Genomic DNA, 27,157 nt, shown 5'->3' with positions numbered 1-27,157 from the left:
AATTGGAAATCTAAAAGGAAATTAAACTTAACAGGAGATTAGATTACCAACTTCTTGGCTGACATGCCATGAAAGACAAAGTGCCTGTGTCTTTCATACTGCACTTCAAAGATGCTTTATGAAGTATTTGGGATTTATTGTGGATTTAAAGATATCAGATATCAGCAGCTTCAGTAGTGAAAATATTCTAAGGTACATGGGTAGAAAAACTACTAAAATTCTTATATAGTGTTTGGAAGATGAGGATGAAGAACCTTCCACGCTGTCATCTTAAACTGAAAAAGGAAAAAGAAAGCTACAGAAGCTAAATCATCTGTATGCAGCCATACTAACAATTCATTTCCTAAGAATCCCCCCAAAGAAGCATTTGGAAGGATTGCTTTTTCAGGGCTAGCCTCTAGAGTATTTCATCAGGTCAGCCATTCCACAGGAGTATAAATTAATGGTAACATACCTCTTACAAAAGTCCCTTTTGGAATTTGCCAGCCTGCCTTACCTGGTATACAGTGTGTCTCTGGGAAAAATTACTCAGAAGTATCTACTTGGCCATCATTTCTACATACTAAAGAGATCAGAGGTCAGCCTGTAAAACCAGAGAGGGAGAGAAGGAGAACTCAAGTCTTTCTGCCTGTCCTCCTTAGGTAGAAAAACTTAGATACCCCAAGTGACATAGAGATATTTTCAGTGGCTTGAGTATTGTGCTTGGTAAAGATTTGTCTCTCTGCAGAGGGATCACAGTGCTTCTTGACAGAATGTGATTTCTGAAAGCCATGTTTATCCCAGGGACCTTGTCAGAATTTGGGTTACCATCCTCCACATACTTTGGTATTCTGTAGCTGTCTGAAGCAGGAAGGAAATGCTTGTGCTTGTGAAACTGTGCTGGAAATAATTCAGCTGTTTACATGTGACAGAAGGCTTTTAAACCAGACTACCTGAAATTGGTTAGCTGTTCCTCCCTGAAGTGGAGCTGCCAGAAATACTTCACTGTTGACAAAAGAGGAGTGAAAGCCATGATCAGGAAGCCCTCTATATGGTGCAGTTTAAGGCTGTTTGCCTATCACTGGCAACAGCAGCAGGGAGATTCAGCATCTATAGGAAATATAAATGAAAAGGTTCTAACTCTGTATACACCTTGATATGGATCATCACAAGCATCATCACAAAAGACAGCTAAACTTGACTATTAATTTCAAAGGTCACAGTCTTTTTCACAAACTGCATATAGTTTTATGCACACTGTAGTGGTTTTGACATCTGCAGATTAAATATAATTTTAACTCTTATCAATGCTAGTAGATGGAGTTATGTATAGCCCAGAAAAGGTTCATGTATCAACTGCAGATGTTCCATATGTAATATACAGTATTTTCAGGAAGGGAGCCGGAGCGACACATATGAAAACATTTGGAGCCTCAGGTGTTCAAGTCAAAGGTCATTGCAAGAGAGAGATTTTGCAGATACAAGGGATGGATAAATTGATATTTTCTACAGCTTTTTCTTGTGCTGACAGTGCAGTTTTAGTTGGAAAAATTAAGCACTCCTCACAGAAATGGTGGAAAATAACAGTAGGAAAAATGCTCATTTTTGCTATGGGGATGAGGTTTCTTTTGAAGTCAGTGGTAGTTACTTGCCTGTATGGTCTTTGGAAGGGGAAAAAAGTCAGAAGACTGCAACAGAAAGACTATGCTTGTACTTGAAAGAGAAAAACTTCATTATGATTACTTGATGATACTGTGCCTGGTTTGTTCATTCAGAAAAAGCAGTATTAGAGCTGCTGTGTAAGTGGATTGACTGAAGTTTGGAGGGTGGGTTGGTGAGATGTTCCAGGTTGGCCTCAGTGCCATGGCCCTGTCAGCACACATCAGCTATAACCCATGGGAACTAAATCCAACAAGTCATATTTCATCCTTCATGCTTTTTGAACCCAGTCTTGTTTTAGCAGTTTGCTGGGTGTACCAGATGATTGATGCTGTCACACTGAAGAGAAAATTTATCATTCTGTCATTTTTATTCCGTATTTTAGAATCATTTTGGTGCAAGCTGGAATCCAGAGCAATGTTACACATTTTTTTCTATGGTTCGCTTTAGTTATAAAAATTCTCAGTGATTCATTGGCAGACATTTCCTACATACAGACCTAGAATGAATTAGTACATTAGTTGAACCTGAGTGTCTTGAAATATATGTGCTGGCTGTATTTCTTTTCAAATATGATACAAGGAGATATAAGTGAATCAGAACATTGAGAAATTCATGAAAGAGGAGCAATTAGGCACATGCATATTTAGCCTAGTTTCATAATAAACATCACAGGATAATATCAGCTATCCACAATTACATGGAATATAATGAAAAGGTCATTACACTGAAAAAAAAATTAATTGAGCTGAAATTTTAGCATATAATACTGTCAGAGTTTTTACCTGTGTGGATGGCCTGCAAGGACTGTGCTTTGTTCGCTTTAGGGCTGAGGCCTCAAAATGGAATTTAAATGGTCTTGTACTATCCATGAATATTAGCAGATCATAAAATTACTGTAAAAAGGAAAGACTCTGACTTCTGGTATAGCAGGAGTTCCATTATATACTTCACAAATAGATATTTACATTATCTTCAAGTCTACTTGACTTGAATTTACTGTTCATACCAAATTATGAAGTCACCTGTGTCACAAGCTACTGCTGCTGAACCCAGAGAAATGAGGTCCAACTCAGGATGATAACTATTGAGAGCTAAACATGCTTGGTCCTTCAGAAACCAGCTGCTGAAGATTGGTTTGGGTTCACTTCCACATGTGCTACATTATTTGCGCTTTCTGTATTTCAACAGGCCTTGAATCGGGGCATCGCTGCTGTCAAGGAAGATGCTGTGGAAATGCTGGCCAGCTATGGGCTGGCATACTCCCTGATGAAGTTCTTCACAGGTCCGATGAGTGACTTCAAAAATGTAGGTCTGGTGTTTGTGAACAGCAAGCGAGACAGGATCAAAGCAGTTTTGTGCATGGTTGTGGCTGGCGCTGTAGCTGCTGTATTTCATACCTTAATAGGTAAGGTCACTTCACATCTAATTAATGTCTTAATTTGCTTCTTTCGCCTGTTTTTCAAACTGATTAATCTGTAGGTTTAAGATTTCATTTGCAAGGGCAACAGGAGATGCAAAAGAGATTAAATCTCTTGGGCTGGTATCACACCCATCCACACAATTTTTATTACTTTTTAAACAGGTTAAGTGGCAGATTCCACCCCAGGGGCTCTCCTGCCTGGCAGCAAAACATGCTGCTGCTCCCTCTCAGTCAGGTGTGCGAGCAAAACTTTGGCAAAGTTGACGGGTTGCATGAAGCTGATAGCTCAGTCTTACTTTAGCAGTATCGTTCCGAATGGGTTTAGGTTTTCTTGGTAGATCTGTTTGTCAGAACTCATTGGTATTGTTTGTTTACTGCCTCTGTACCTATCCCTTTACTATTTATCTCACAGTACAAAACTCTAAGCAAGTAGGTGCCAGCATCCTCATTAAAATATCAGTATAACCTGGTGCTAGTGGTAGTCATCACCCACTTCTGTTGAACAGTTGATCTGTAAGAGAAATAATTACTAAGAGCACTTTACACCAAACTGGGACCAGCTCCCTGAGTGTATTCTGGAACAAAGAAAATACTCAAGCAGATATGAACTGAACATAAAAAGTAAGACAGCCACAGGATTTGCCAGTTTCTGAGAGCCTGGAGAAATGAGATATCAACCCAAGCATCAACCGCAGCAATATAAAGCTATGTGATTTGGAAGACTTCAGCTTCATCCTCTCCAAGAACTGCACCAGATTCTCTGCACCTTCTGGCTCGTTCTACAGAGCCAAAACCTCTGGACCTCAACAAGGAGGAACAGGAGACTGGAGAAAGAAGCAAAGAGTGTATTGCATTCAACAGGTAAAATACTAAAAGCTGGGAGCTCTAAGGGAAGGGAGGAAGGAGGTAATGCAGCAGCCTATGGAAGCATGTGTTGATTGACAGGCAGAGTTGAATTGGTTGACTAGCAGTAGGGGGTCATTCTATTGCAGAAAGATGGGAAATGCGAGTGTGATGGTGATAGCTTGAGTTGCTGTGTAATTACAGTGGTTTGTAAGTGAGACACCATTTATTACTCAGGCTGTTAGTAACTCAAGAGCAGGATAGGGTACTTCAGTTCCTGCCCAAGTAGGTACAAGACCCATCTGGTAAATACAAATGCCTCCTGCTCTTACCCTTTAAAAGGCTGCCAGTTATATTCATCAGCTTTATATGCCTCCCAAGCACTTCAGTTTGTTTGACCATCATGTATTCTATTCCACCACTGATACAGCAGCCCTGTGCTGTTCACCATTATGTTACAGTCATAATAAATGCTTACAGTAACAGCTCACTAGCCATGGCCAGGGATAAGCTCTTGCTAATTTATAAGCTGAATTCATGCATTTGAATTAATTCACTGGTATCAGTTGGTCAATTCCTCAGTATGTTTACAGTTGAGGCTGCATTACTGAGTCAGTAATATAAACTTTGGGCCATTTGTACATTTGGCTCTCATATTTCTTTCCTTGGAATGTTTCTTCAGCCCCCAGAGCTGCTCTTCTAGTTGCTCACTTGTTTTCCTGTCAGTGCTGGTCAAAAATTTTGGCTTTGCCAGCTGGATAAAGAAGTAGTTTGTAGTCATCCAATATTTTATTTTAAGCTGTGATAGATGTTAAGAAAATTTAAAGAACAGCTATTCAGTTTTCAGGGAAAGACATAGCCGGATTTTCTGTGTGAGACTTCTTATTGAAGGGAGGTGTTTGGGGCAACCACTGGAAAGCATGCCAGATAAGTTTCTTGCCTTTTCCAGGAAGCAGAACCCTGCTGCATTGAAATTCCCTCTCTGCAGATACTGGGAAAAGAAAGAAAAAAGAAGGCTGTACTTACCCTGCTTCAAGGTCCCGAATAAAGGGCTTCACACAGTCTTTCAGCTGCTTATGGTGGCAGACTGCAAAATATTTTTTAGTATTTTAACTTGTCTATGCCTGAAAATATGCAAGGGCCACAGCAGAGACTGGCAGAGTGCCCGAGAGAATGGAGTTAGTCAGATTCCAGCACCAATTGCCTGGGTGATGTTGCCAAGTTTTATGTTCCAAGTTTTCTCTGAACCTGTTTCAAGTCCTGATTATTCTTCTCTGACCCACAGATGCACAATCTGCCCAGCAGGAGGAAGAAAAGGGGTCCAGTGACAGACAAGCAGCCTCCTATGACGTGCAAGCCTATCACAGGCTATCTTTAGAGGACCCAAATACAAGTTACTGATGTTCAGCAGATGAAAAAGAGAAACAAACAATGCTCAGGGGCCTGAATTTCTTCCACATCCCATGTCTATGGGGCTAAGGAAGATTACATGACTGTCTGCTATGGACTGCTGAAGCCCAGGAAGGAACACAGAACAAATAGCCCAAAGAAATAAGGAGGAGTACTGAAATTTGGAAGGAAGAAAACAAGTGGTGGTTAAAACACAGTGACCACAATGAATCACCACATTTCCAACTGTGATAGAGACTATTTGCAGTCTGCACACACAATTCCTCACAAACAGCAGCCTCTGCATAGTTACAATATCAAAACAGACCATTTCTCCCACCTGACTCATGCTTAATTGCTTCAGCGCCAGCTCCCCACTACTGCTTCCCCACCACAGCTAACACAGTTCTCTGTGGGAGTGACTGCCTGAGCCAAACCACTCCAGCTCACAGCTCTGGATCCCTCAGTCATCACACCACATTCCCATGAATATCCACAAAGTCCTCACCAACAGTTCCTATCACTCCCCTGCACAGGTGGCAGTAAGAACCAGGAAACAAGTTGACCTTGACCAAAGGGTTTTGAAACCATATTCTCATCCCACTTAAAATGCTGCTGCAGACCTTGGTCAGGACTTCTGAATTTGCTGTTTCAGTTGTGATCTGGAAGTAGAAGATAGTATGCTGCCTTCCTTCCTTTGTGCTACTTTGAGGGCAGCTACTACCACCAGTTGGGGTTTCCTGGTGGGAACTTCGCTGTGTAGCCAGGGTCTAAAGCATCTTGTTATTTCAGAGATTGGCTTTTGTTGGGAATATTTGGCTGTAAGAGAAGGGATTCAAGACTTTAAGCCTGTCTGTGCATATTTGTGACATCGTACTAAATTGCCAGCTTGACAGAGGAAAGAAATCATTTATATAACATTATGCTAACATGATGCAACTCATGGTGTTGCTGGTAAGCCCCCCGTACTGAGTCCTTCTAACACTAGTGTCATGAAAGACATGCACATTTTTTGGCAATAAAACAGCATTGTTCAGACTTTCACTAGTTTACTGAGAAATAATATACTGAAAAAGATTCTTTCCTTTTGCATATTAATATCACTTTCCACAGCTCTCTGAGGTTCTGGAAATGACATGGCAGAAGTGACTTTGAGGAAAAATCCTCTTTGCTTAAATAAACGTCCTTAACTGGAGCCTACTACTACTGATTAAAAACTTTAGTACCCAGGCGAACCTATAGCAGGCTGGATGGCTGAGACATGTGAGTGATTTGTTTTGTGCCAGTTTATTACTGACAGGCTAGTGGGCATCGGCCACTACCTGCACAGGCTGCGCAGGGGAAATCTTGAGCAGTTGCTAGCAATTCAACTGATCATGTTGAACTTCCTACGTGCATGGTCACTGCATTACATGAAAGATCTGCATAACAAGTGAGATACAGGAGTAATCCCACTGCTTTCAGGGTGACCCTACTGTAATAACAGAGTGGTTTATGATAACCTGAGGGTTTTTTTCCAGTCAGTCTTGTTCTGGTATGCCCGCTGTAATGGCCTGTACTAAGCATTTTGCTCTGAAAAGGATGATAGCACAGGAACACAAGTAGAATATAATTTAGGCTTGTATTTTTTCTTTGTTCTAAAAGATAATAAAATGTCATTCATTGAAAATGCGTCCTATTTCAGCATCTTCAGATGGCCATTGCTAAAGCAGCAACGTGCTTCCCCAGCTGTCCCTGCCCCTTTTTCCACAGCAGAGGCAGTTTTGTGTCAGCAAGGTATTCAGGGCAAAGGAAGAAGGGAGAAAGACTATGATCAAAGCATTTGTGGATTTTAGAAGAGCAATAATTGAGTTTGAGTTATAACAGGCTAATTTTGAGACTTATGAGATGTTGGTCTTCCTAAAGCTATTTCAGAGACCAACAGCCATAGATAGATTTGTGAAAATCAACAATGCAATTTTGGAACTAGAGCTGAGCACAGAAAAAGATGATTGCAGTAATCAGACTGCCCTGAGATGCTCCTAATCTGGTTTGGTTTGTTGGGGTTTTTTTTAGTTCATTTATTACTATAAGCAGAAAAAAAATCACAACACTAATCAAAGACAAAGGAATCTTTTGTACCGTTTGCTCTCTCCAAATGAAGATTTGCCATTCAATTTTTTTATTTTTATAAATAGCATTTATCTATCTGCCCAAATCACTTCGCTGAACAAACTCATGACCAGCACCAGTTCTGGCCACGTGAGCCATCCTTCTTACCAACAGCAGAATAGATTTTACTTATCAAGCCTCCCAGTTAATTTTTTAACTGGCAGTGCAATATGAAATTGAATGCATCTAAAGAGAACACACTTTAACCCCAAAACATTTTCTGACTTTTTATTTCCCTCTAGCAAAGTTAATATTGACATATGTAACTGTCTGGAAGTAAATGGTATCACTGCCTATGAGGGTTTCTTTTTGTTTTCTTTATGATGTAAGTGTAACGTACTGTGTAGTAGACAACTCCAAAATGACTATGGTACAGCTATTTGTTGAGACTGCTGGCATCATTAAGAGTATGTTCAGTTGTTTTAAGAATGTCTGACATTTATGGCAGTAATCACCTTGTTAGAGAAATCAGTGTAGAGAACAGGAGATGCAGTTAGCTATGCAGTTGTCAGTGTCATTTTGTAAGCTTCTATGTCTTAAAACTCAACTGAAAAAGTCAAAACCAAGAATTCCTGCTTAGATTTTGTAGCAAAACTAAGCCATAGACATATCAAAATACATAAGACATTAGAGGAGTGCAAACAGGCAGCTTGTCTTGGGGTTGGACTACTCTGTTTTGGTTAAAATTATGCAAGGAATGGGAAGAGCCATCTGCTTTAGATGCATGTAATACTCTTCAGCTCTGTTGTCTGTGTTATTAATTTTGTACTACGCTTCATATTAAGTTTGTAAGGTTGGCCAAGGTTAAATTTGCATCAGCAATTGCTTTGTTCACAGCTCTGAGACACATGCCTATATATTTGTCAGTAAATCTCACATGCTGAGTCCTTTCTGAGGATAGAAATGTTTCTGGACATCAGCAAAAGTGATTGTGTGCTTTCACTGCCATGTGGAACAGCTGGCTATTTTAAAACTAGCTATTAAGCTTTCCCATTACAATTTTAAAATCAAAATCACATTTAAAAGTACAGTTAGAGTTTTGGGGGGAGGTTGTTTGGTTTTTGTTTTTTTTTTCTTCTCTGGATGGGAGGGAGAAAAAAGAATCTTAAAGCAGGTGAGGCACTGGAACAGACTGTCCAAGGAAGTTGTGAATGCTCCATCCCTGTCAGTGTTCAAGGCCAGGTTAGACATGGCCTTGAGCAACCTGGTCTAGTGGAAGGTGTCCCTGCCTGTAGCAGGGGGTTGGAACTGGATGATCTTTAAGGTCTCTTCCAACCAAAACCATTTCTGATTCTATGATTCTTACAGATCACAGTGCTGATATCTCTATAAATCTTCCAAATGGGGTGCTGTAGGCTGTGGTGGTACAAGTGCCTCGAGAGCACTCTGCCAGTAAACTACAACCCTCTGGTGAACTGCCTGTTCCTAGAAGTGGGAGTAGTTCAGCCTCTGACCCTTCTGATTCTGTTTCCTGGTTTCCTGCAACAGTTTTTAAGCTTTTGTGCAGGAGAAGTATAATGCAACTTCAACAGAACCTGAGAGTCAGATGGATGAGTCTAACCCTCACAGCAGCCTTCCAAACTTCTTCATTCAAATAAGTCAATTCTGAAACATCCATGTACTACTGTGCCAGAAAAGCAGCATTCCACAGGGAGTTACCATGCAAAAAACCACGGATAATGAGAGTTTTCAAAATACTGAGCAAAAATCTGTATGGTTATTCATACAAAAAAATAAAAAGGGGGTATTTTTAATGTGTGGCTGGACTGCAACAAGCACATCAACACTGAGAACTAAACTGGCCTCCTTGAACTGAGGAAAGGTTGGAGTCCTGGTTTAAAGCTCTTCCCGCACCCCATTCGAAAGGAGACAAGGCTTGGAGTGCCTCAGGAGGATGGCTAAGCAACTTGGGGATTTCTGGGTGAACTGGGAGACTGCGAGTCTGACAGTCATAGTTCAGATAAAAGACATGTAGATAGGGACCAGCATAGGGAAAGGTGGAGTTTTTAACATTTTAGCATCTTTTGGGTGATCCTGGATATCTGGAATGAGACTCATGCCTGTTCCAAATGCTGTCAAACCACCTCCTTCTATTTTACTACCTTGTTTACACTGTCTTGTTTGGACTGAAAAAGTCTTTTAAGTCCTGTTAAGCATTTACCTGCTATATCGCTAAGCCATCACAAAACAATGAGGACTTAAACTTCACTTCAACTGCCTCCAAACACTTGTTTATGAGTTACAAGAGAGTGTTTTAGGCTAAAAAGATTGAATTGGGCAACTATGTTAGTATTTGTCGATCTGATCATGTGACCTGTATGCATGAAAATGATAACTTTCTTGAAATACCATTTATGAAGGTCTGTACAATGATAATAGAATTGTTATATATGTAAAATCAGATAGATGTCAATATTTGAAATAATTAGAAAAGACACTAGTGGGAGAGAACTGAGGTAAGGTTCCCTATTCACAAGTAATTCTGCCATGTGTTGGAATGTTGACTTTATGAACTAATCACTCTTTCAATAGCTGTTGCAAGTGTATAGAGGAAACTAAGCATCAATATGCAGATCTATAACATAGTTTATAAAAGATTAAAAACTATTTGGATTATTTTTAACTGTGCGTATAAGTTCTCATAGTTCAGAGACTTCAGTCATAGGTAGCTCTTCTAGGTTATTCCTGGTCACTGGGAGGACTCTGGGGTCACTAAAACAGCTGGATAACATGGGTACCAACAGAGGTATAAGGAGTTCTTCACAGAGCTGTGTGATGAATCCTTGCAGCTGTGCTGTCTTTAACCCAAAGCCTTGGGAAGAGAGACCTGGCAAGAGATGTGTTACCCAACAGTAAAAATTCTTGTCTTGGGTTGAAACAGGACAGCGAAATAACATACTGGCAGTCGGAAGTGGCAACCCCCTGACTTCCAATGGTTCCCTCTTCTGACTGTGGCTTCTGAGATGTGGGCTGTAGATAAGGAAGAAAACTAAGGCTGGTCAGGGCTGCCCAGAGACTGTACAGTGAAAGGTGCAGTGCCCTGACAGGTCCCAGCAAAGGGGATCATTAGGCAGAGTAAGGGAGAGGCTTAATGAGTGTGATTTTTGCATCCTTTCAGAATTCATAGTATTCTTTTACACCTTTGGGCAGGTTTACAAGTAACGTCATATGAATGCAGTGCCAATAGATAGTGTTGGTATTTATAAGTTACTACAACCCACGAAACACACAATGTCTAGTGAAAACAGCTTTTCTAACAAAGAGACTTGAGTTATTGAAAGACCAGTGGATTTTCTGGAGTACCAGTGTGTTCATTTAACAAACAGATGTGGCACTTAATATACCCATGTCCCAACACAGCCATTTGTTATCACTCTTCTGACAAAGGTTACTTGAAAAAGAACCATGAGGGTACTCCTTAGTCATAAACAGCAGCTGGTGAGATTGCTGAAGCCCCTGCAGCTGTTTACTGCGTAGATGCATGTCCTAGGCATCGCAGCCTTTCAGGTACTTCTGAGTAGCTCACCCAGAGCCCATATGTAACCTTTATTATTAATTTCTCTTCTTGTGTCTCTACAGCATATAGTGATTTGGGGTATTACATTATTAATAAGCTACACCATGTGGATGAATCAGTGGGAAGTAAAACTCGGAGAGCCTTCCTTTATCTTGCTGCCTTCCCTTTTATGGATGCCATGGTGAGTGCCTGATACAGAACTGAATTTTAATATTCGGGTTATTTTTTCTTTAGTGACCTTGGTTTACAAAGTCTGTTACCTGGTGAGAAGCTGCAGGTGGGCAGAGGGAAGATGTGTCCTTTGCAAGCAGTAGCTCTGGATATACCTGGAAGAAGCATCTGGTTGGGCATACAGAGCTCATAACAAAAGCAAAAACCTCAGTTGTCCCGTTAGAGTTACTGTATGTGCATGCTGGAAAGCACTGATCAGATCACTTGCAGAGCTCACAGGGAATAAGCTCAGTATTTTCTCAAAGCACATTTGTTGAAAGTACATTTCTTATCATCATATTTACAAGCACAGCTAAGTCTGGTATATCTTGAATGCTCAAGAAAGAGCACCCACACGTGGGGTGGGCTGCTGCTTCCCAGATCACCAGGCTTACTGCTTGTGGCCTGCACAACATAGAAATACAGCAGCTGTCTCTAATGCCTCTACTTCTGTGTAAAACTGGTAAAGAACAGCCTTCTCACAGCACATCGCCACCACTTTGTCTGCTTGAAACAGTCTCTGACCATTAGAAGAAGTTGGATCATTAAGTTTTCTCTTTCAGTATATATACATATACATATACATATACATATACATATACATATACATATACACACACGCAGGACTCAGTATAACCCAGTGGGCCAATGAGGATTACACCTCAGAGGTACATCCAGCTGGTGAATGATAATATTTTTTCCCTTGTATTATTTATTGTGATAAACCATCCTGTGCAGCACCTGTTTCATGAAGAAGGAGCGGTTTCTTATTAGATCTGCTCAGAAATCTCTATGCAGTCTATAAAGTTATTCCCATTCTCCCTGTCAGCCCTGGCTATAAGGAAGTGAATGCAGCAGTGCTTTCTCTGTATTACTAGCTTAACATTTGCCCAGGTCCACACCAAATACTGCTGGTAGAAAATAGCTTTATAAGTTCTTTGTGTACAATGTAACAACCAGAAAACAGTATTCTGGGACCTGAAATCATTCACAAATATCATAATCATTTCCCAAACTTTCCTCTGTGCTTTTTTTAGGCATGGACTCATGCTGGGATTCTGCTGAAACACAAGTACAGTTTCCTAGTGGGATGTGCCTCCATCTCAGATGTCATAGCTCAGGTAATGACTTCACTTAGCACTCACTGTTTCTGTTGTGTTACAGACTAGGTGCTTTCCTAAGCAGGCTCTCCCTTGCACAGAGACTGCCTTCTTTCTCTATCGTGAACAACACACCAGAGGAAGTAATCTTGTGGTTTGTTCTCTGGCTGCTTGCTCATCGTGTGGAGGCTGTTTACTGACAGCTGTGGTTTAGGCTGGTCTCACTTGACTGGATCAGCTCAGTCGCAGACCGATGTCAGGAGATGGGAACCAAGATCCTTTGGGCTAGGGCTATGTCTTACAGCACCTCCACAACCATGTTCCAGAATGGCTGAAACGTTTTGCATTCTTATGTGTGACATGCATCACACAGTTGCACTGAAATCCTGAGTGGGGCTTGTAGATGGGGAAGTGAATGAAGGCTTGATTCTTCAGTTCACTTGTCAGTTTTGCCCATGCTGTCTGATCCAGTGAAATACAGTAGTGTAAGCCATCTTCCAAGTGCTGGTATGGCACTGTTCTTGTTACTGGTCCAAAAAGTGAAGGCTCAGAACTGCAGCAGAAGGGATCTATGCTGATAGATCCTGGGTGATGCAGAGAAGACCAAATGTTGCTTCAACTTTTATTTGTGGGGGAGGTATTAATTATCTTGTTGCTTTGTACTAGATACACCTAAAAACAACATTCATACGCATTGCTGCTGGCTGTTGCTGCAGCAGTTGAGAACCAATACACCACCCTCTTTTAAAAGCATATATAAAAATATTACTAAATGGAGAGTCCCAGCACTTGTAAAACAGTTGCTGTACTGTCCCATTACCAGCTTAATGGTGTAATGACTGGGTAAGAAAGAGGCTAATAACAGTACAGCATCAAAGGAAACATGAAATCAACAGCACTTAGTTCAATTTTCCATAGCATTTGCCTCCCACTAAATATGAGCAAACCATAAACCAGGTTGAAACATTCAGTCAGCTGCTGTTCCGTGTTTTGCATGTCTGCCCCTCTACAATACTGGACTAAATCCCTGAGGACAGTACTAGTTACTCCACATGACCTTAGCCCTCAGGATATGCTCTTGTTCTGATGCGACTATGCAAAGTTTGCTGACCCTAGATGCATGTCAGGTCATATACAGCTAAAAACAGAAACCAATTTTTACTTTGGCCATGGCACACATGCCCTTTCAACAGTGGTTGGTGAGTGGGGTGCCAGGACTGTGCAGAATAAGACACCTGTCATCTTCCCTTAACAAAATATTGCACAGAGCAAGAGCAAATACAGAAGACAAGAAGTTGTGACTCTCTATACCCCAGAACTCCCTACACCTACATGCTCTCCCTACAGAAGCAATAGATGCGCAGGCAGTAGCTAAATCTCCTTGGCTCACTTTTATATACACACTTTTTGTGACTGCCTTTGCCCCTTTGTAGGATTCAGAACAGCAGTTTTGCAAACCCTCATGAACATCACGGCTTGACTAATAAACATTTGCACAGTGTGATTTTTCACAAGTATTTCTTGAGCTTTAACAATGAAGGAGAGAGAACCTGCTTCTGAAGAGTATGTTCTGTATTTCTTGTAACTCACTGACATGCCAGCCTGTCACAGCAGGGTTGTCCTTGATTCTGCTGTTCACAGCACCAAGCACAGTTGGCTTTCCAGTTGTGCCCCCAATCCAGAGACATCTGGAATTCAACAGGCACACCATCAGCTCTGTACTTAATGAAGAGAATAATGTCGTATTAATTCCTTTGCATTTTTTGGAGTGGGAATTTAATCTTAGGAGACTGAATTATGAGCTGTTCATTACCTCAAAAGTTTCCATTTCATTTACATCAATGTGCTCAGATAGCTGAGAAGAAAATGATGAAATACTGAAATCTCACTCAAAAAAGTAGAAAAGTAGGATGACATAAGACTTCCTGCTTCTAAATGCTGGAATGAATACCTTAAAATATCCGACTTTTTAATTGCCATTGCCCCATACCCTGCAAAAAAAAACCAGTAATGCTCACAAGCTGACCCTAGAAGCATGTTTCCAGCCTCAGTGTATATCAGAATAGCACGCTGTCCTGGGAAGCGTGACAGCCACATGGTTCCTGACAGACCTTGCCAGACTTTCATGCTAACCTATTTATGGTTCCTAGTCTGACACCTACCCATACCTTCAAGTATGGTTTAATAGAGCTTCTGTATGATGTTAACTCGTGTTCTTATTTGTATGACTGAATGCAGGGGGGTCCTGATTAAAGTTTCAAATGCCATAAACTCAGACAAGAGGTAATGATGGCCCTAAGGAAAAACACAGATTGCTAATCATTTGTTTGTTTGCTTTGCAGGTTGTTTTTGTAGCCATTTTGCTTCACAGTCACTTGGAGTGCAGGGAGCCTCTCTTGATCCCTATCTTGTCCTTATACATGGGAGCACTTGTCCGATGTACCACGTTATGCCTCGGATACTACAGGAACATACATAACGTCATTCCTGACAGAAGTGGGCCTGAAATGGGGGTATGTCTCAGTACTTTGCACTTCTTTGAATAATCTAAAACTTGTGCTTTGTGTTATAATACTGTATTAAAACCACTGTGCATGAAGGGCCTCCTCTCTCTGTCCTGCAAGAAAAAACATTTTCACTTAAAAGACATGGTGAAAACTATCCCAGACAGTGCACATGAGGCAATGCTTCCCATGGTATGGATGTACTGCCTACTGAACATCTCTGTACTGAGCTGTAAGCCAGTACAACATGAACTTCCTTTATTTCAGAGGGAAGAAAGTCTCAAAAGTGCTCTTTTTCCTCGAATGTCATATTGGTTTTCACATCTTCGTCTGGTAGCCAGAACAAATTATGCAGATAGGGACCTTATGCATTATTTATTGAGCTCCATGACACAGCTTCTTTTGAATCAGTATTACTAACATGAGTGAAAATATTTTAGGCTTGTCATGAAAACTGTTGAAATGAATGTACCAAACTGACAATGGGTGGTGAAAGCGAAAATCCTTTCTCTGTGCTTTTGGTTCAGTTCTGCATGAGTCTTTTCAAACCCACTTCTGCTTATTTATTTTTTCCTATGTGTTGCAGGGAGAGGCTACAATAAGGAAGATGCTGAGTTTCTGGTGGCCTTTGGCGTTAATTTTGGCAACTCAGCGAATAAGTAGGCCCATTGTCAACCTTTTTGTTTCCCGGGACCTAGGCGGCAGTTCTTCAGCCACAGAGGTAAGAAAAGTGCTCTCCATTACTGCAAATGATCACTTACATGGAGCTACATCGGCATTTCTCTTCCCAGCCATGCTGACAAGAAAAAAGTTGTCTTAAGTACATTTCTGTTTAGTGCTCTCTGTCCTTGAAGCTTGAAACAGTCTTGAAGCACACTGAAAAAAAATACCTCTCCTGGCTGGGACATGAAATGCACCCCGTTTCTCTTGAGGAATTTCAGATCACTCCAATAGTCTCCTGCAGCTGATGGGAGCCAGGCTTCTGATTGTGTGCAGAGCCTTCACCAGTGATCACCATGAGCTGACCTAGTCTCTTAAGAAGTGGGAGGACCTTTGCTGTCAGTTTTTCTCTAGGAAAGACAAAGATGTAAGATACTAAATGGAAAGGAAAATTCAAACAGCTGATGCCTAACAAACATTGTGTCAGCACTGCTAACTTGTCATACCTGATACTGTTTTTTCACTCACTCGGGAGTTGCCAGTGACTGCAAATAAAAAGCTGTGGAGACAGAATTTAGGAAGCCTTCCAGTATCTGAAGGGGGGCTATAAGGATGCTGGAGAGGGACTCTTCATTAGGAACTGTAGTGACAGGGCAAGGGGTAATGGGGTAAAACTTAAACAGGGGAGGTTTAGATTTGATATAAGGGAGAAATTCTTTACTGTTAGGGTGGTGAGGCACTGGAATGGGTTGCCCAGTGAAGCTGTGAATGCTCCATCCCTGGCAGTGTTCAAGGCCAGGTTGGGCAGAGCCTTGGGTGGCATGCTTTAGTGTGAGGTGTCCCTGCCCATGGCAGGGGGGTTGGAACTAGATGATCTTGAGGTCCTTTCCAATCCTAACTATTCTATGATTCTGTGAAGTGTAATGCTTTTTACATGTGCAAAAACATCTGCAGGAAGAGCTCCCTAAATACCTAATGTGTGTGTGTGGGGCTGTGTCTTTGATCTACCTCTTGGTCTGTAGCTGTGAAAGCGAAAAAGGGACTTGTTTGAAATTGCAGGCAGTGAGTTGTTTCTCACGATAAAAATGGACATCTGGAATGATTTTTGTTTTGTTTTTGTTGATGAGCACCAAAATGAGGAGAGGGTAGGTTTTTTGTCTCTTGCCTCAGAGCAGTTTGATTTCCAAAGACAGTCAGTCACCAAGGCCTATTCTTCTGTAGTTTGTCTGTCTTAAACCTGGTTTTACTTATAAATAGCCAAGTTAAATATATATAAATTAAAATTATGATGTTTGATCTGAAGCTACCGAAGCATCCGAAGCAATGTAAGGCATTCTGCTACTCTGACATCTGTGGGTAGAAAAACCCAGGAACACTGAGGGAGGTATTTATCTGGCTAAGGGGCACATACTAATTCAAGTTAACTATAATCTAAAAGTATCAGAGTGATGGTGAAACAAAGCTGAATAACATAGCTTCATGGCACATACCAGACCAAATGTGGGCACTGGGACAGTCTTCCTGAAACAAAGAGCTTCCAGTTGCCTGCATGGTTTCTCACTGTATGAAGGTCAATTTGGTGATGATCTTGGTAGGAAGTGGCAACATGTATTAGTTTAATTGTTCTGTCAAAGACTGGGTGTTCATGTTTCCCTGTCTCTTTTCATAGGCAGTGGCAATCCTAACAGCTACATATCCTGTGGGACACATGCCTTATGGCTGGCTGACAGAAATCAGAGCAGTATACCCTGCTTTTGACAAGGTGAGTGCCTATGTTAGGGGTGTAATAAATACCTCTTGTGTGGTTTTACATGAATGGTCCTGCTCTTTCGATGTTACAACATTTTTATCTAAGGGTGTCTTCAGTGATGTCAAAGGGATTTCTGCCAAACAAATATTAAGAAAGTTAGTTCATGGCTCCATAGCAAAGTGTAACAGATTCATTAAAAAATAAACCAACCAAAGATTAACTAGGGCTGTGTTAATGGACATCTATTGTCCTGTCTGGTTTCTCTTTACTTTTGCTTTTGATACCTATTGTTCCTTATCCCACTGATAAGGTTTAAAAATCCTAGTTAAAATATTGATTTAGGTGGCTTCAAGCTCTTGTCTGATTTATGATTTTAACCTTAGCTCTGTGTTAGAAGGTATTGAGCTATCTTTTGACTACATAGGTGCTGCGTTTTTAAGGATTAAAAAAAGTCCTCACTTACTTACTATGATGTAGCTAATGAAGTGACTGCTCACAAAGTGTCCATCAGTAAGTAAGCAAGCTCTCATCTCTGCTCCTGATTCTGTGGTATCTCTCAAGTGGGTTTAGGGTAATTTGCTTATGTTAACATTTAGCAAAGGTTGTTTCATAGACTGACAGTAACACAGATAACATGCATTATTTTAGTAGTACTGATCATGTAATTATGTGAGAATATAGGGATTGCTCCTGGAACTGAGCACAGAGTAAATGCATAATCAAAATGAATTTTATTTAGTCTTTTTTTGCTCTGTCTTAGAACTGGTATTCACAAGCCCATATGTTGTGCAGAGAACAGTCATGTCCTGTGACACTTAATTCAAATGCCAATTCCTCTCCTTCCCTTTATTTACCAATTAGTAACTGAACTTTCTAGCTCCAAATACTAATGAAGAAAATGTTTGCTTGCTCCAGGATGTACTTAGCTGAAACAAGCCCTGTTTGAAATCATCCACCATATTTCCAAGAATTTTAAACTAAACCAAAGGAAAATCAAATCAGTCATCACTTCTTAGTCTGCTTGTGTACAGCTAAATTGACCTGTGAGACAAAATACAACATGCAGCCAGATCATGTTGCTGAAAAGGAACTGCAGATGCAAAACCAATGAATTGCAAGATACAAGTGGTTTATGACAGGAAACACAGGGGCTGCTAACCTCATCCGTTATGGGCCACAATCAAATGCACTATTGCCAAGTAAAATTAACAGCAATTAAGACTCCTAAATTCAGGTCTCGTTTAGCTGGTGGAAGATGTGCTGACAGCTTTAGTGGTGTCAGGATTAGACCGTGAGTTGTCTGTTTGTTTCAGTTAAAAGGTTTCTCATCGTGCTCTTGTGGAACAAATGTGAGGAGGAAAAAGCTGGAGTAAGGCACAAGTAGATACCATTTATCTAACTGCCAAAAAAATACATGATGGGAATTATATGTTTTAAGAGCAAATTAGCATAAAAATGTGCTAAGTGAGGTAGCAGCAGTATAAAGGGTGTCTCATTCTGGCAACCATGTGTGCAAATGCCTCCACCGTACCTTTCAGACAATAAATACCAAACCAGAAACCACAGTGGGTTTTTTAGATCGCTGTGAGAATTGCTTTACCCTCAGTCACACACCATTCTCATGTCACCATGCCTTTCAAAACCTTTGTTTCCTTAAGCTGAGGCTTTCTCAGAAGAGTCCAGGTAGAAGCACTTTTTATTTCCAGGCTCTGTAAAGCCTTCCTTACTGTGATTTTCAGATGTTGAAACAGTTTGCATGCATCCAGACTCCCATTTTCTTTTGTCAGTTACTCAAAAATCTGACAAGGCTGATGGCCATGGGAAGCACACTGCATTATAGAATCATAGAATAGTTAGGATTAGAAAGGACCTCAAGATCATCTAGTTCCAACCCCCCTGCCATGGGCAGGGACACCTCACACTAAACTATATCACCCAAGGCTTTATCCAACCTGGTCTTGAACATCATCAATTTGATAGGTGGACCACTCGGTGGATAAAGAACTGGCTGGATGGTCACACACTAAGAGTTGTGGTCAACGGTTCAATGTCTGGCTGGAGATCAGTAACGAGTGGTGTCCCTCAGGGATCAGTGTTGGGACCGGTCTTGTTTAATATCTTTGTCGCTGACATGGACAGTGGGATTGAGTGCACCCTCAGCAAGTTTGCTGATGACACCAAGCTGTGTGGTTCGGTTGATACGCTAGAGGGAAGGAATGCCATCCAGAGGGACCTTGACACACTTGTGAGGTGGGCCAATGCCAACCTCATGAAGTTTAACCATGCCAAGTGCAAGGTCCTACACCTGGGTTGGAGCAATCCCAGGCACAGCTACAGGTTGGGCAAAAAGGAAATTCATGGCAGTCCTGCGGAGAAGGACTTGGGGTGTTGGTCAATGAGAAAATAAACATGAGCCAGCTTCAGTGTGCACTCACATCCCAGAAAGCCAACTGTATCCTGGGCTGCATCAAAAGGAGTGTGACCAGCAGGTCAAAGGAGGTGATCCTGCCCCTCTACTCTGCTCTTGTGAGACCTCACTTGGAGTATTGTGTGCAGTTCTGGTGTCCTCAACATAAAAAGGACATGGAACTGTTAGAACAAGTCCAGAGGAGGGCCACGAGGATGATCAGGGGACTGGAGCACCTCCCATATGAAGAGAGGCTGAGAAAGTTGGGGCTGTTCAGCCTGGAAAAGAGGCTGCATGGAGACCTCATAGCACCCTTCCAGTATCTGAAGGGAGGTTATAGGGATGTCGGGGATAGATTCTTCATTAGGGACTGTAGTGATAGGACAAGGGGTAACAGGTTGAAACTTAAACAGCAGAGGTTTAGACTGGATATAAGGAAGAAACAGACTGATAGGATTTGGGATCCAGATAGCATGCCCCTCTTCAGTGGCTCTACTAGAGAAGTCAGATTCTTCTCTTCACAGGGAAATTGTTACCTCTGTTCACATTCATTAAGGGAGAGGCAGGGTCCTGTTTCAGCCTTTTATGAGACTCTGTATCCAGAGCAACTTCATGGCTTAGCAGGTACACTCAAGTTAAGGCTTACTATTGATTTTCTGAAAGAAAACAGGAATATCCTTGTTCTGTGCTCTGATTGCTGTTTTACATGGTGATAATGCCATTACTCTTAATAGACCATGCTGTCTGATTCAGAGCAACACCACTGGCTGAGAGAAGACTTATAAACACTTAATAGATGGCATTGGATACTCTTTTTGCTCCATAATCTGCATAGTGTTTTGATCCAAGAGTTAAATAGTGTGCAAGAGAGAGGAACAAAGAGTATGTGGTCAAGAGCTGGAGCAACAGGTGGAGTAGAGCAAGAGCAGAGTTAGCAGCAGGAGGGTAGGAATGAACAAGACCCCCCTTTTCTTTGCAACCCCTTTGGATGGCAGGATTGTGGTCACCACAAAAGCTTTAAATTGCACAATTCCATCAGCTTCTTGAATGTGGGGCAATGGTGTACCCTTCACAGAGCTCACGTTTGGTTTGTCCACTCCCAAGATGTGTTGGCATGAGCTCCTCTTTCTCTTACAAGTAATTTCAGTAAAGGAGGCTGATCATGTGGCAGATACTGCTGTTCTACCTGAGTTGCATCAAGGATGAATAAATGTTGTACTGCATCTCATGGTACTGATTTTATCAGCGTGGGCACATACTTGTGTATCTCAAACAGCTCCAGCGTGAATGCAAATTATTACTACAAGGATCCTAATGGTGCCCTGCTTTTGATGTCCCATCCTAACCTTTCACAGACCATTTAGTTTGGTTTTATGTGTGTTCCCTGAGGGCAATTTTAAATCTTCAGCTTCATTTGCAATATTAGACATTTGGAAGAGGGCTTTTGTTGTTTTAAATAAAACTTCTCTGCCATGTAAGAACAGAGCCCATGTTCAAGGTGGAACACCTAATAGTCCTAATTATGTTCTGTTCATTAAATGGCATTAATGGAGCCAGCTGTTCCAGGAGCTTTGTTTGTATTACCTACTTGTCTAATTGGATCAGTAAGGGTGCTTTCATTGGTGTATGAGTTTGGTACCACTCTGTGGTAAAAGGGAATGAAGTCCTATTTTTCTGGTGAAAACATGCTACAAACTTTAAGGTAAAAAAGAAAATCATATGGAGTTTCCTCAGAAAGAGCTACTACCCTTTTTCAAAGCTGAATTTGTTAAATAGGACTTATTCGTTAGAAAAGTGGGGACATTACTCAGCCCTCTGTGACTATAGGAGCAGTTGCTGTCAGCTTAAGCAGAAAATATGCCTTGGTGGTACAAAGTACTCAGAAAGCTCTAAGTTAAAAAGCAAACAAAGGCAGGCATGCACAGGCACAGACAGTCAGGTCCAGCACATGACCCTGGTGCCATCAGCCTCACAGCAGTCTGGAGCCAAGCTAATGCTCATTATCTCTTTCTCTTACCCTAGAATAACCCGAGCAATAAATTGGTGAACACCAACAGTACTGTCACAGCAACACATATCAAGAAGTTCACTTTTGTTTGCATGGCATTGTCCTTAACGGTAAGAAACCTTTGTTCAACTCTCTGCCTTTCATCTCAACCAGAAAATTATCTCCTCTCCCTAATGCTAACAGCAATAGCAGTTCAAGAAAGGTGAGTTGTCATTTCTTATGAAACTCTGTTGATTTTATCTGGAGAAGGGAGTGTGGTCACAGTACTGGAATACCAAGAAAATAAGCTATCATTAGCTCAGGCTGGATGTCTTCAGAGCTAGAGTTACTGTATTTGATTCTCACCACTTTTCATTTCAAGTCAGCCTCCACACAAGGCAGTATTGGAGATCTGCTTTTCTTCTCTTTCTTTTTTTAAAATGATAAAAAACTCTGATAACCAGTGCGTCAGGAAAATGAAAAACTGCATTTGTTGCATGTGTGGTGGGTGGAATGGCAGCCTGTCCCCGGGCATCCTTCATCCACTGAGAATAGTGGTTCCCTACTGTCTCACTTGGCATGCCTTGATATCACTGCTGGGCAGGACTTATGGCCCCAGAGGGCTGACTTGCAGTCTGGGATCATGGGCAAGGTGGGGGGAGCTCCAGAGGGTGGTGGGCAGGATGGTCAGGGCTGGCAGAGCCCTCAGGGCTATCTCAGCTTATCCCCTCAGTACCTGCACTAGCAGGACAAAAGCCAAGGAGAACCTCGAAAATAAGTTTCTTGGAGAAAAAGTCTTTCTTCACAGTAGAAAAGTGGGAAATGCTGCAGTTGTTTAGGATACAACTGCTGAGAGTCCTAAAATTGAATCTAATATAAATTAAAATAATTAATATATAATAAAAATGAAAAAAATCGTACCCCACACAGGTTTCTCTTCATCACCAGTGCTGTGTACATCCATGGAGTATCTGGATGTTTGATGCTTTGTAACTCTCTTTTCCCCACGTTCACAAATTTACTGTGGAGTAATGAGGGGCTGACAGAATTTCTCTATACCCTCCGTTTTTGCATAGAGTCTTTGGACTGAGTTGCACATGGCCTGTGCATAAAGAGAAACTAATTTACATCAAAGGAAATCTTACAGTTCACCAGCCCGAAGTATTTTTAACCATCCCCACCCCCTTGTCACAACCTGGGAAAGTGGGATACTGTACTCTGTCTTATTTCACAGTGAAAATGAAGCAACTCAATCCATTCATAGCTGAATTAGAAGATTTTTTAGTCTTTATTTCCTATTCTTTTTCCTTAAACAGCTACAACTGGCCACCACCAAAGGCAGAATTGCATGAGCCAGTGTGGCATCTCTTCTGTCTATTAATTTCCTAGACTTAAGCTTGAGCTCTTTTCATGTGGCTTAGAGACCAGCAGCTCTGGTGCTAATTTGTATTTCCTACAGCATGTAACGGAGGGAGACGTATGCCTCCACTGAATTGGCCATTGTCTGGAGAGACACAGCTCTCATGTAATCTACTATCACAGACCCTGAGGTTTTCTCTTGTGTGCTGTGCCAGGCCAAGGTTATGTTCTCTACAGCTGGAGCCTCTCTTGAAATCTGTCAGTGTTAGAGACCCATGAAGGGGAAAGCTTTCTGCTTTATAAATTGTGCTGAGAATAGTACTCCAATCTCAAAGCCTTCTCTGAACTGACTATTTTCTTCACTGTTCTGGTCATTTACTAGCTTACTCCAGTTCTGATAGATCATGAGCCTCTCACATTACCATCACCGTGCTCTGCAGAGTAATTTTTAATTACTGCAGTAGGCTTTGTGACTGCAGGGTTTTTCCCAGAAGCTCTCCATAGTACTTCCAAGGGTAGCTCTTTCATAAGCTCATCATGAGAGATTTGTCTGCACTGAAATTCCAGAAACACTTTTGAGGTCCATAGCTTTTCCTGTCCTGTTTCTATTTTTGCCTACTAGTGACAGATTCTTAGGATTGCTTGTCAACAGACAGAGCAGCAAAATAGACACATGAGCTCAGGTTGGTTCAATGGCCTGAGCCTGGAAATGCTTCAGTGCACAAGCTCAGTAGACATAGGTATGACCCAAATTACCGTGTGCCACCAGTTCTAAGGAACTGGACTTGCAATTTGCGTGTCACAGCCATGTCAGACAGCTACTGTAGCTGAGCTGCCATGGCCATTGGCAATTGCTGTGGTTTTCTGGAGGGGTTCTACTGCAGTGAATGGCAGTTGGACTAGTGGCATCACACGTGGTAACATCTTGCTCTTTGGGATCAGCGGGAAAGTGGGAAGCAGGTTCCCAGGCTGACCAGGAGATCAAAACAAGTCAGATACTTAGTCATGTGAATCCATCCTCCAGTAGATGATGTACAGAAGGATTCCAGAAGATGGAAAGATAAAGAAAGCCCATTAATCACTGGAATAAGAGTGGAACATTTAGTATGAGCAGAAGCCATGCAAGAAAGTACCCTCACAGTGTAAACCTCTGGGAAGAACCTTCCAGTCACTGAAAACATGCTGTTTCATAGAGTTGGAAGAAAAATGTCCTACCTCCTTCCACAGACCAGTTGTGCCTGCACAAGTACGATAAACCTACTATTACAGCAGAAGCACTTTTTCACCCTTGTTGATAGTGCGTCAGAGCACAAAAAAAAGACATAGTTCTGTTAAGAAACATAACTTTGGAGGGTTTTTTTAGTCTTTGTGGGATCTTGACCCTTCCCAGACTAACTGGGCAGCATGCAAATGTGTTCTGCCGAGTGTGATCGTAAGTTCTGCATCATGGCTTTGAAGCATCAGGTGGGTGTTAAAGCTGCTTCTTCAAAAAATGGGAATAAGTTATATTGCTTAGTGAAAGACATGTGGACAAGCTGTTTTATTTAAAGGCTGTAAATAGAAGCTGTTAGACTCCCAGTATGTAAGAGAGCTGATGTGATTAGTCATATTGATGTGGTTTTGATTATAAGTGGTGACTTCTTCCAACAGCCCTGTTTTGTGGCTATGTAACTGAATGTAAAATTTATATAGCAGAGAGGAGGGAGTCATCTGAAGAATTTTGCCCAAACAATTAAGGAAATGGTTCTGAGTTTAAAAAATTGGGCATGCTTGGTTATTTACTGTCAGCTGAAGAAGTGTACATAATGCTGCTTGCCATTGTTACTTCATTGCCATTAGGCACTTGACGAAAATATGCTCCTTCTTATGTATAAGTAGAGATACTGCTCCACACACCAGTCTTGCTGCCGTGGTAGATCTGTTTAGATGACCCTACAGCTCAACCTGGGATCACTGCACTAATTGAAGACACAGATTCCCAAGACAGAAAACTGGTGCATTTATAACACACATCCCTTTGTCTGTGGGATGTGTCAGCCTCCATACAGTGCAGAAATCCCAAAATAATTTGTCTGGGTGCTAAATTACTGCATTTATCCATTTCAGCAAAGGTTTGCTCTGTCAGGGGTGAGCATTCCCTCATTTGTGAGCTGTGTGTAGAGGGGCAGGGTGTGTGAGGAGTGAGCTGCTCAAGGGAACCTTGCCTTGCTCAGCAGGAGTAACAGCAAATAGGCTGTGCTTCAGTGAGGGTTTTCTTAGAATAGTGGGTCGTGTCTGTGAGCTCAGACACACCACAGTGCAGACTTATGGGGTTTTCCAAGGCAGCCTGTAGAGCACAGCAGTTGCCAAATTACATTTTTCTTGCCTTGTTTCCTTTTTTTTCTAATTGTCCCCACTTCCCAGCTGAGCTCTTCCTTAAGTCTTCTGTGATGACACAGAAGCTGCAGTCAGTTAAAATGCTTTTCCCTGGCTGATGCCAGCTGCTGGCAACCACGTGATTTGTGTTTGCTCATCTGCCTCTGAGCTGCAAGGTTTTCCAGACTGATTTCATGCTGGTGTCTGCTCTATGAAAGTGCTGGACAGAGGGGGCTCCCTTGGGAGGGCACAAGTTCCTTCACTTACAGCTGGCGCTGCCCACTCCATGTGTGGTCATAGCAGTGCCCTCGTGAACATGTCTATGTGCAAACCCTGCACAAGTTGGTGAGGTTGTGTGCCCTGAGTTGAAAGCAGCACTAGGGGATGTGGGACATACTATTCTCAGAGGAGTCTGGCAGTGGTGGCATCTGTTCATGTCTTGGAGTCAGCTTGGAAGGCAAGTGATGTCTTACTTAACAAGAGCTGCAAGCACCCTCGTTTAAGTTGCTGTTATCTGGGGTAAAAACATGGCCAGCTCTGTGTGGCTGAAGCAGGATCATTACATGAACGTACAAGGTGCTGATCAGACAAAGCAATTTCTCAGACACCACTGTGGAAGCTCCCTAGCTCACTGTCATGAAAAATTACCCTGAATAGTCTGTACTTACTTGTTGGTTTATATCAGGAAAGGAGCAATCAGCACTTGCAGCAATAGTTAATGCTATTTGGTTCAGCTTCCTCTTCAAACTGCCTCAGCTGGGACAGACCAAGGTGCCTTTAGTGATACATTTCCAAACACCAGCTCTCATTAGCTGCATCATTCCTGTTAACTAAAGTTAACAGGTCACATGTCAAGACACACGGTCTTTTATATCTTCATATTCTTGAGTGCTCATGCATCACAACAGGCTTTCCCTTACCAATTATACAGGCTCCAGGTGCCAAGGGTGACATGCTGTGCACACCACGCCATGTTCATCCGTCTGTCACCAAGTTAATGTGCAGCAGGAGAGCTGCACAGTACTCCTCCATTTTAACATCTGTTTATTAGAAAAAGCTCAAAGCTCTTTCCAGCATTAAGTATAGTAGCACCAGTACTATCATAAAAGGAATTTCAGTGCTGCTTTTGGGGTTTTTTTAAACAGACATGTAGTTGCAGACAAACAGGGAAAGTAGCAGCTTTCATGAATATAAACAAACTGGTTAAGGGGGGAAGCTAATTGTGTAGAATACTATCTTACATTTCATTAGTGGACTCTGCTTAAGAAACTAAATCCAGATGTTTGAGTTTGCCCTGTAATTTTTCATTCCATTCTATTCCAAAAGGAGACTGAAAGAGTGGAGAGAAAGCTTTTCACGTTTACACTACTATGTGTGTGTGGTCTATGCAAAGCTTTCAGATGTCAGAGTTACTTGTTACAAACCACAGACAAATTAGTATGTTCTTTGTTTTGGGGTTTTTTAAGAAAAAAAATTGCCATGAAGTTTCAACTAAAGTGAAGGCTTAGGAACTTAAACTGAACAAATCCATATGCATCAGTTGGGTTGCAATAACCAAATTCAAATGCCAGGTAACATACATGAGACTTAAATCTCAGTGAAAGCTTAAATTTAGTGTACTCAGGAGCAAATAGCTGGTCACTTTACTGGTTTATGTGTTTGGGCTCCATTGTTGAATATGTGAGTGTCAATACATGTCAAAATGTCACCTGCTTTACAGTCAGGCTTGTCAATAACTGAGGAATCTAATGATGGCTTTAAAATGTTTCTGATTCTTAAACATTACTTTCTGTGTTATATGTTAGGCCATTTTTTATATTCTGTAATAAAACATTACATTTTTCTGTAAACATAATGCAATGCT

General features: G+C 41.6%; 1 protein-coding gene across 1 annotated transcript in view; it reads left to right on the top strand.

The window, feature by feature from the left end:
• The window catches only part of ANKH (ANKH inorganic pyrophosphate transport regulator), a 96,570-nt gene that overhangs the window by 52,177 nt on the left and 17,236 nt on the right, over positions 1-27,157 (top strand). The window contains exons 2-8 of the mRNA XM_034063954.1: positions 2,830-3,046; positions 11,024-11,142; positions 12,209-12,292; positions 14,614-14,784; positions 15,362-15,496; positions 17,105-17,197; positions 21,615-21,710. Coding sequence (XP_033919845.1) covers positions 2,830-3,046; positions 11,024-11,142; positions 12,209-12,292; positions 14,614-14,784; positions 15,362-15,496; positions 17,105-17,197; positions 21,615-21,710 — 915 coding nt within the window. The remainder of the gene's footprint in view (positions 1-2,829; positions 3,047-11,023; positions 11,143-12,208; positions 12,293-14,613; positions 14,785-15,361; positions 15,497-17,104; positions 17,198-21,614; positions 21,711-27,157) is intronic.

This window comes from Melopsittacus undulatus, chromosome 1, assembly GCF_012275295.1.
Source record: "Melopsittacus undulatus isolate bMelUnd1 chromosome 1, bMelUnd1.mat.Z, whole genome shotgun sequence".
Classification (NCBI taxonomy): domain Eukaryota; kingdom Metazoa; phylum Chordata; class Aves; order Psittaciformes; family Psittaculidae; genus Melopsittacus; species Melopsittacus undulatus.
The sequence above is the reverse complement of the archived record's forward strand: the minus strand, read 5'-3'. Positions and strand labels throughout refer to the sequence as shown.